The sequence below is a fragment of the Limulus polyphemus genome, unplaced genomic scaffold, assembly GCF_000517525.1.
Source record: "Limulus polyphemus unplaced genomic scaffold, Limulus_polyphemus-2.1.2 Scaffold853, whole genome shotgun sequence".
Lineage (NCBI taxonomy): Eukaryota > Metazoa > Arthropoda > Merostomata > Xiphosura > Limulidae > Limulus > Limulus polyphemus.
In genome coordinates, this window is record NW_013666463.1 from 6405 (window position 1) to 16347 (window position 9943).

General features: G+C 29.6%; 1 protein-coding gene across 1 annotated transcript in view; it reads left to right on the forward strand.

Moving 5' to 3' along the window:
* Positions 1-9943, forward strand: part of LOC106460878 (talin-2-like) — a 91369-nt gene that overhangs the window by 2256 nt on the left and 79170 nt on the right. The window contains exons 2-3 of the mRNA XM_013920634.2: positions 8096-8262; positions 9450-9547. Of these exons, the coding sequence (XP_013776088.1) occupies positions 8127-8262; positions 9450-9547 (234 nt within the window). The 5' untranslated portion in view covers positions 8096-8126. The remainder of the gene's footprint in view (positions 1-8095; positions 8263-9449; positions 9548-9943) is intronic.

Below are 9943 nucleotides of genomic sequence, written 5' to 3' on the forward strand. Positions count from 1 at the left end.
TGAATAACTTAAACGCCACAATGGGATTGCATTTGTGAGGGAGACAAAGGTTATTTGGACTTGCTACTTTTGTGTTGGCAGACAGGATAAGGTTAGTCAGAGTTAAAATGTTAAATAAATAGTACTTATAGTGTTTAGTATTCCTATTTGGATAGACTTCCAGTATCACAAATATTTCTGTTATTCATGCTGTCAAAGAAAATTATAGTTAAAAAAATTAGTTTCACTATCTTCAGTTTTAAATTTGCATTGATTTCATGTAAATTTATCAATTTTGATAAAAGAGTTAGCACAAAGGATCACATATAAAGTGTAATAGACTGAAGATGAATAGTCAACTATTCCAAAGCGCTAGTTTTGGGTCTTATTTTACGTAAATTTATCAGTCATTTGTATTATAGCTGTTGAGGAAAATAAGTTTATGTATAACTGTAATCATAATTTTGTTTTTCTTCCTACTCAGTTTTGATGATTTTTTTAATTTTCTGTACACTTAAGTTTCTTTTTTGTAAATTTGTGGTTTTCACTATTTCAGATTTATTTTTTATTCAATAAATTTTGTTAAGAAGTTATCTTTGCTGTAGGATATACTTGCAGATTTATGAGTTGTATATAGAGAATAGTATTTACAAAATACTGCCCAAATATGAAATACTTGAATCATTTTATGCAGCTATTACTGTACAAGAAGGGAGTCTTTCAGTAGTGGATCCAGAGGAGATCTGCTCCATCCCCTTTCCAATGCAAAACTCCAAAGTTTAAGGAAACAATAAAACATCATATAGAAATAAAGGGAAATTACAAATGCAAGTGTTAGAAATATTTTATTTGCTTTTTTGGGATCAAATATGCTCATATTCCTGTATGGACTGTCTGTAATGTGTAAAATGTGGAAGAATGCCATAAGTTATCTTTTCTTCCAAAATGTCATGATTGATTTAAAACCCACCAAGGGTCTTTAAGGGAACCCTTTTCATTGGTATGATTATCAAATATTTCTTTCCTTTTCTAGCCCATCAGTGAGTATTGCTTGATGTAATGTGATTCTTGGGGTAGCTTTGAGTTTCTGATTCTAAGAGTGAGCCACAAGTAAAGCAAAAGATGTTCTTGATGGAAGCAGAAATTATTGATTGTTTGAAGATCTTATTGTTAATTTGCCAATGGGAGTGACTAGCAAAAATCAATGAAAAGTGTCAGGAATTAGAATTGGGGATATTTCAAAAAGTCTTCAGATTCCCAGGAGAAGGGGAAAATCCCCCTATTAGCTTCTATAATATCCATTAACTTGGACCATACTCCCCCCCCCCCTAGAAAATCCTGGATCTGTCCTTGGTCACAATATACAGTTTTGGTCTTCTTACATGCATGTTAGTCATTAGGTAATTATATGTATGTTGAGTAAAGCTACTTGAAATGTGTAAAACATTTTCAGTAAGTAAAGTAGAACTCCAATAATGCATAGCAGACTTAGGTTTTATAATAAAAAGAACATGCTGTGTTGTAGTAACTTTTTAAGATGTTTAGTGATGTATCTTTGGGTTTTTTTAGAATTATTATATTTAAAATTGCTCATTTTAATTTCTTTTATATAAATATCTGCTATACCTTTTGTACATGTCAGGTTTGTTTTTCAGTTCAACTGACGAGCCATTCAGTACTATGTCAAAGTATCTTTAAAAACAGTTTTATTAATACTACTTAGATTTGTTTATGTATATACACACAAGTGTATACTTCAGAAGTTGTTGGTAGGTATAAATGAATAATATTTCCATGTTAAAAATACAAAAGCTAGTTGTTTTAAATGATAGGGTTGTTATTGGACAGAATACATTGGAAAAAGCTTGCTGTTGAAAAATTTGGCTATGAAGATATAAACATAAAAATATTTATACTGGTAATGATTATATTACTTTAGTATATTAAAAAACAATGAAGGTGTAGTAATGTTAGTGTTAATATTTAATTATCTAACAAATTTATTAATCTTTATTTCTGATCAAAGCAAGTTAATTACATAGATCAAGACTAAACAAATATATCTGGTAATGAACGTAGCTAATTAAATATAATGTTCAAACTACAATACTTATAATTATTAGAATGCATTGTTTCATCATTGGATACCTTCCCTATTAACAGTATTTTTCTCCATAAACTGCTTGTTTTCCATAATCAACAACATTTATATCAAACTCAATTTACAACAGGCTTTTCAAGTACTCAAGGATAGAAGAAAGTACATGTTAGCTATTAATGAAATGTACTTCAGATAGTATTTTAAGTGTTCAATTTGGTTAATGAGAATAATAAAATTGAATTATATTACTTGTTTTCTATAAAAAGGAGTAATATATTTAAAAATTGAAATAAACTTTTCATAACATTCATTAACTATTTTGATATACTTTCTTTAGCTCTTGATTACCTGTTCTCCTTCTGTTTGAATTGGCTATTAAAGTTTTTGGTCAAAATCTATGACTACAAATTTAAAATGACCAGGATGTGTTGATGTTAATGCTCAGTTTTTGTGACATTACTTCATGTCATTGAAATTTGTAATATAGAAATCTGCTTCTTCATAGTTTGACAGTAATATAACTGTTCTGAATATGCATTTTTCCTTTACCACACACTTTCTTGTTATTAATTTCTCAAAACTTTCTTAAGAAAATGAATAAGAAATGTACTAACATTTGTCTGACCTTCAAATTCTGTTTTCCTTAGTATCTGGTATGGAAATATGTCATAAAAACTTGATTTGCTAGGAGTGGAAAGATAACTGTATTACTCATTCTTAAAGACTAGTTGAGTACTTCAATATTGTTTTATTACATAAAGGCAAGGTAATTTATATGGTTTATAGCTTTACAGAACACTGGTTTACTTCTGAAGTTGATAATAGTATTCCTATAGTCTAAATTGTTGTAATTGGAATATAATGGGATTGCACATAAACTGCATAATTTGTATTATTTATTGTAATGAGTGATATATAACTTGGAATATTACCAGAAAATATATATATATATATATGATAGTTAGATTAGGTTATTTTACACTTAAGATCATTTATGTGTGAGATATATGACAATTGTTTCTAAGATGGCTATTGTACATGTAATAATGCTGCTCATTACTAACTTGGAATATAATTTGTGTAATATTAATGAGTCTGACATGAGTAGTATTATGTTGTGTGACTTCTAGTTGCGAATCTTAAAACCGGTATGATTAAATGAGCCTTGAAGAATGAAAGTATGCTTGGTTTAAACTTCTTTTACACCCCCATCAACTATATCAGGTGGCTTCTTTGACCTCTGTTTAATAAAATCTCATGAGTGATTATCATTTTTGCAGGTTTAAACAAAGTATGTATGTTAATTCTTTGGAGAGGGATGAAGAAGACTTATGGTTTTAAGTCTTTTCTTGAAGCCTATTTTCCACCTATGCTTTAGCAATAAAATCAGTTGAAATTACTTTTTAATCTAAAATGTATACTAAAGAAACTTGCTGAAGAGTTTATATGGTGATCATGCACTGTGAATAAGTCTTCCTATAAGTTAGTTGTTTATGCATTATTCATTCATATTATTCATACTCAGTAGGCTTAACATGATACTCTATAAGTTTTGTCAACTTGAACAAAGTGGAGAAAGAGGAAAGGTTTATCATGAAGCAGTTTGAGTAAACATCACAGTTCAAAAACTGCTATTAAAAATATTTGTTTTTCCTCCTCATGTATAGAATTTCATGACCTAAATTAAACAATCATTTCCTTGTTTCTCTAGTAATTCATTTGACTTGGAAATGGTTAGAGAGAGATCTGAAAAGATAAAGTAATGGAAATAACCATATGTTTTTTATTAAAATTGAGTATAGATAAATGGAGGTTGTGAAATGAGGTTAAAATATTTAGGGTATGAAATTTTGATGAGTATTCTATGTTTAACTTCTGGTCTTATGATTTAAACAGATAGTTGCAAAATGCATTTATTTGTAGGAGCATGTTTTCACTGTTTTTGAGGTTCCTAGTTTATATCTTTATTAAAATTCAAAATTAAATTATTACAGGGTCTTTACATACAATCATTAATAGCATTTAGTCAGTAATCCTTATTTTTAATAACTCTTGTATCAGAATCACAGGCTTAATAAAATGATCTTGTGTGTATCATAAAAATTTCACTTACACACATTTTTATGGACATTTTTTTTTGTAAACATGTTATCTTATGAGGGCTGTTGGTTAAAAAATTACCTATAATTAATAAACACTTGTTTTTATATGTTTTGTAAGTAAATTGTATTCTTTCTTTAATCTTAGTTTCTTTAACAGTATTGGTTATATTGTTTAATATAATGTATTTTTATCATCAGGATTATTTTGCATTGTTAGGTTAGTATGTGATTTAGAAATAATATTTATCTCCTAAGCCTCTCCAAATATTATGAGATATTAATGGGTTTACAGATGAAAATATTTATAATTAATTGCATCTGCCACATCTGAAGGCAACCTGCTCCACAGGCCAATCACGCTCTTAGAAAAATAAACTTATCTTAGCGGAAGATGACTTCTTCCCTACCAAAATTTATATTTGTGTCACTTAGTCTTACCATTCTCACCATTAAATATGAAAAAAAAGATGTTACATCAATACTAATATGTATGTGATATTTTATTGGTTGTCTTGTTCAGTCAAATAGTTTATTTTGTATGTACAGTATATTCTGTGTTAGAAAGAATATGATTTTAAAAAAATTGATGGTATTATTTCTTTTAAATTAATATGACAATGTTGTAGGACATTTAAGCATTTGCATTGGAGACTGGTGTTAATATTCAACATCACATTAAAATGGAAAATTTACACTGGTTGGCCACTTTATTAGGAACTATGTACTTTTTCAGACTTGGGCTTAATCTGAGCTGCAGATGTAAATTAGGTTGATCACATGATGTGTCATATGATCCATGCAGCACTATAAATGACTGGGACAAGTACATTTGTAGGAAGTATAACAAATATGGAGAAAGGTAAAGATATTGCAGTGACCAAAAGAGGCATGATAGTGCATAAACATGTAGCAGTTAGCACTGTGCCCAAGACATCAGTCAATTGAGTTTATCTGCAATGGGAAGAGTTGAATGTCTTCTGCAAGGAGGAATTGTGGCCACAAGCATGTAATGACAGAAAAAGAGAAAGACTGTTAGACAGGATGGTAAAGTCTAACCATCATCAAACAATACATCAACTGGCAGACATTAAGTGCAAGGAAATCCATACCCATCTTCAACAATACATTGCATATAATGTTGCAATAAATAGACTGTGGCAGTAGAAGACCATTGCCTAAACCACTGAACCTGATTACAAACTAGAAAAAATACCTTCAAGTGGTGTAAAGAGCATAGACATTGGACCAGTAACACATTTTACTCTTTTTGTTTTTTTTACACAGGTGGAAGAAGACAAATTTGGAAAAGCCACAAGATAATTTGCCTCTTTTTGTGTGATAACAAATCGCCAGGTCTCTGGTGATAGAGTCATGATTTGGAGAATATTTTCCTGACATACCATGGGTACTTTGGTCCATTTAGAAAGCAGAATGCATGCCACAACTTTCCTCAGAATAATTTCTGATGAAGTAAATCCAGTAATCCTTAATGTGTAACCTGATGGGAATGTTATTTTCAAGACAACAATACTTCCATCCACCTTGCCCACGGTGTTCCTACATGGTTTGAAGAACATGACGGAGACTTCAGGCATCTCTGATGGGTCTCATTCCTATAGAGCATTTGTGGGATGAACTTGAAAGATACATTTCCATCACAATCCTCTGTCTATCTAGCTCCATGAATTTCATACAGTATTAATGACTGAATGGTAGGGAAAACCTTTCTGGACACCTTTCTGCACTTTTGTGGATTCTATGCGACACCATATCATAGCTACTATTCAGGCAGAAGATAGCTCAACCCATTATTAGGTATACTACCTAATAAAGTGTTCAGCCAATTTATATTTAAGTACTACCATGAAAATAAGCAAATTGTACATCTACAGAAGTGAAAGGAAAGAACATTAAAACTTTTAATTACCTTTGAAAAAATTTTAGTTTTCTGGTTAACTGAATTTTTTTCTTCTAATTCATGTTTTTTTTCTCAAATAACAATAAGTATAAAAGAATGAAATGAATTTATGACAAACATAACTATGATAGTACTACAGGATCTACATTAACAAGTTTTTAGAACCATATTCAACTTCGTTACTCCTGTTATTTACTTTGAGCTGAAAATATTTTCTTGTGTAATGTGATTTTGTGGAACCAAGTGGCCCTACACAAGGATAAAAAATAGGAAAGGGAAGACATTTTTAAAACATTTTTCTCAGTTTTTAATACCTCTGAGTTGTAACCTATAATTGTTGATCAATATACTCCATAAAAGACGATTAGGACAAATGCTTTTGTTTCCAGGAATTAAAAATAGGTTATTTTAGGATATACGAAACTTTAAAATGTACATCATTAATCAACTAAAATAAGAATTGAACCTTGCTAAACCATGAAAAGCTCAAAAATCAAAAGTTAAGATATTAGTTTAAAATTTGTAGACATTTTGTTTGTTATACATAGTGGCACTTTTTCCATGTTTAATTCTATGCTACAAAGTATACATTGACATTATATTGCATATATAACCTGTTTCTCTGATTTATACAGTTTTTAAACAGTCATTCAGAAAATGCTTTTTTTAAAGCACTTGATTTATTTCACAAGTCAGGATTATATAATATTTGAGTGTTATATTGTAATTAACTAAGTTTTCAGCAGTCTGTTTCTGTGAAATGCGAGTCGTGTTTACATATTTAATAATGTTTACTATCTTTGTATTTAGTGCTTACATGCTTGATGTAATGCTTATCAGGTTCTTATGTAGTGTATGCATGCTTATCAGGTTCTTATGTAGTGTATGCATGCTTGATGTAGTTTATCAGGTTCTTATGTAGTGTATGCATGCTTGATGTAGTTTATCAGGTTCTTATGTAGTGTTTGCATGTTTAGTGTTGTTTACCAGTTTTTTCTGTGAAGGACTTAGTTTAAATATGGTAGAACTATATGACAACACTTATTCAGATAATAAATACTAATGAAAGTTGTACATGCTAAGCAATTAGTAGAATTTGCTAATTGATTAATCATTAGGCTCATTAATTGATTATGTTCAATTAATCAATTATTCTCACATGAGATTTGGGATAATCTAAAATAATAATAATTGGAAACATTAACTTTGATTAGTTGACTTGTTTACTGACATTAACTGATTAAATTGTAATTTTGATTAATTGATTATTTAATTGTTACAAATCAATATAAGTGATGCTCATGGGTAATTGAGTAAATTGCTCAGCTCCACTCAGTGTGCAACTGACTAGGGAACTAATTCAAAGCTGGCAATTTAACTTTTGTTTTATATTTACATCTGTAGGTTGACTGTTGAAAAATCACTTAATGGAACAGTTTGATTCTCAGTTTTGCATTAGCAGTGTTATTTTATTGAAATTATCCTGTAAATGTGTTTCTAGTTTAACTGAAGTTAGCAGTTATAGATACATATAATGGAACAGCTTGATTTTCAACTTTGCATTATCAGTGTTATTTTAGTGATACTATCCTATAATTGTTTTTATTTTTAACTAAAGTTAGCAGTCAAAGATACATATATAAGAGAACAGCTTGAATTTCAACATTACATTAGCAGTGTTATTTTATTGAAATTATCCTATAAATCTGTTTCTATTGTTGACTGAAGTTAACAGTTAGATACATATAATTGAACAGTTTGATTTTCAATTTTGCGTGTGCAATGTTGGTTGAAGGTTGTTAAACTTATCCTATAACTGTTTAACTCTATAACTATTTTTAACTGAAGTTGACAATTAAAGATACATCAAATAGAACAGCTTGATTTTTAAGTTTGCATTAGTTGGAAGTTTTGTTCAAGTGATGCTAGAAACATGTTTTTAGTGTGTGTTTCTAGATAAGAAGACTAACATTTAATGCTAATTTGGTTTAACAGGTGGAGAAGAAGTTAACAAGAAACCCTGAAGATGGCAAATCTTTCTCTAAAAATAAGTGTTTTCGAGAAAAATGTGATAAAAACAATGAAGTTTAAGCCTTCTATGCTAGTTTATGATGCGTGTAGAAACATAAGAGAAAAAATTTCTGAGGCCAACCAAGGAGAATGTAAGTTGAAGTATCAAATATGGTTTGTTTTTGATAAAAAATAGAATACTATAGTGTCAACTATTATCTGATTTTATTATCATTAACTTATCATCAGTGTTGATACTGTATAAAGTAGGAGTACTAAACTATAATGTATTTGTGTTTCAAAGAAAATCAGCTTGTCTGAGTAACTGAAAGTAATATTGTTTGTATATATATATATATATATCTCAAGTATAAAAGTAACAGAAAAGTATTCTGTGTGTATATATGTTTATATATATATCTCAAGTATAAAAATAACAGGAAAGCATTCTGTGTATATATGTATATACATACACACCCTTACACAACCAATTCATAATCAAATTTTAGTTAAAACTGTTTTAAGTTCCCAAAAGAATGACGGAGAAGGGTTGGGGTACTTCATTTCTATAAAACTAAGCAGTATTTGTTTATTAAGTTTGAAAGTTGTCTAATAACTGCAGCACTCGTACCTAACTTTCAGTTTACCATGCTTTTAAATTATTTTCTCTAAAATAATTAGGAAAAGTTACTGTGTTGTATTTAACACTTTTATTAGTTACTCAAATCACATGCATCTAACTTTGTTAAAACTGTGGAGAGTGGAAAGTGTAAGGAAGAACTAACAAGCAAATAAAGCAAGAAAATGTTTTGCTAAAAACTATTCAATGTGGGTGGCACATGCCCCTTTTTTGCCACCCCTCTTATTAGGTCCCTTTGACTTGTATGATATTGAAGTTTACTCATTATTTTGTATGTTTATATAACCATTTTGTTCATTCAGTTTGTAATAGTTAAACAGTCGGAACTGTTAAACTAAGTTAATGAAAATATTCTAATCAACTACTTGAGTATTTTCTCGATTAATGCTTGGAAAAATTGTGGAAATATTCTGCAATGTTCACAATACAGTAAATTACTGGTCAAAGGTTTTTCAGTTTACAATTAATCACCTGTTACAGGTCTTTCAGTAGGTTAGTAACAAATGTGAGTATCAGTTAAGTTGCTTACATTTTTTTTAGGTTGGGGATAACATAATTAGTAAGTACAGGCTTGGCATAATGTTCTTTAAACTCAAAACTTTATAAACTACAGAAACGTTTGCATGTTTGTATTTATTGAAGATAAGTTGAATTGTTTACTGTAGGGTTGTCTTTTTACATTTCACTATATTTTTGCAGCAAAAGATTATGGGCTTTTCTTACCTGATGAAGATCCAAAAAAAGGAGTGTGGCTGGAGTCTGGTAGAACCTTGGAGCATTATCTTCTCCGGGATGGGGTAAGTTATTAGCTATGAGGTTATATTTAATAATGTTAAACAGGAAATGATAATGTTAGACTTTAACCAGAATTGATGAATATCTGAGAATTTCATGCTCCTAAGTTGTAGATATGTTTGTTTGTTTGAAGGTTAGTATTCTTGTTATCTATTGAAAGTAACCAAAGTGCTGCAATAATTGATCAGTCTATTTTCAAGATTACCTTAAACTTGATGTGAGGATTTTCCTATGCTATATTAAATTACATTAGTTGTTTTTCTACTGGACCTGTCAGCATGATTTACATATTTTTAGCTTTCACTGACGACTGGAAGCTCATGAACTTTAATCTTGATGTTGGAAAAATATGTATTTTAATTTATTAAACTAATTAAACACCATAAAACAGCTGTTTT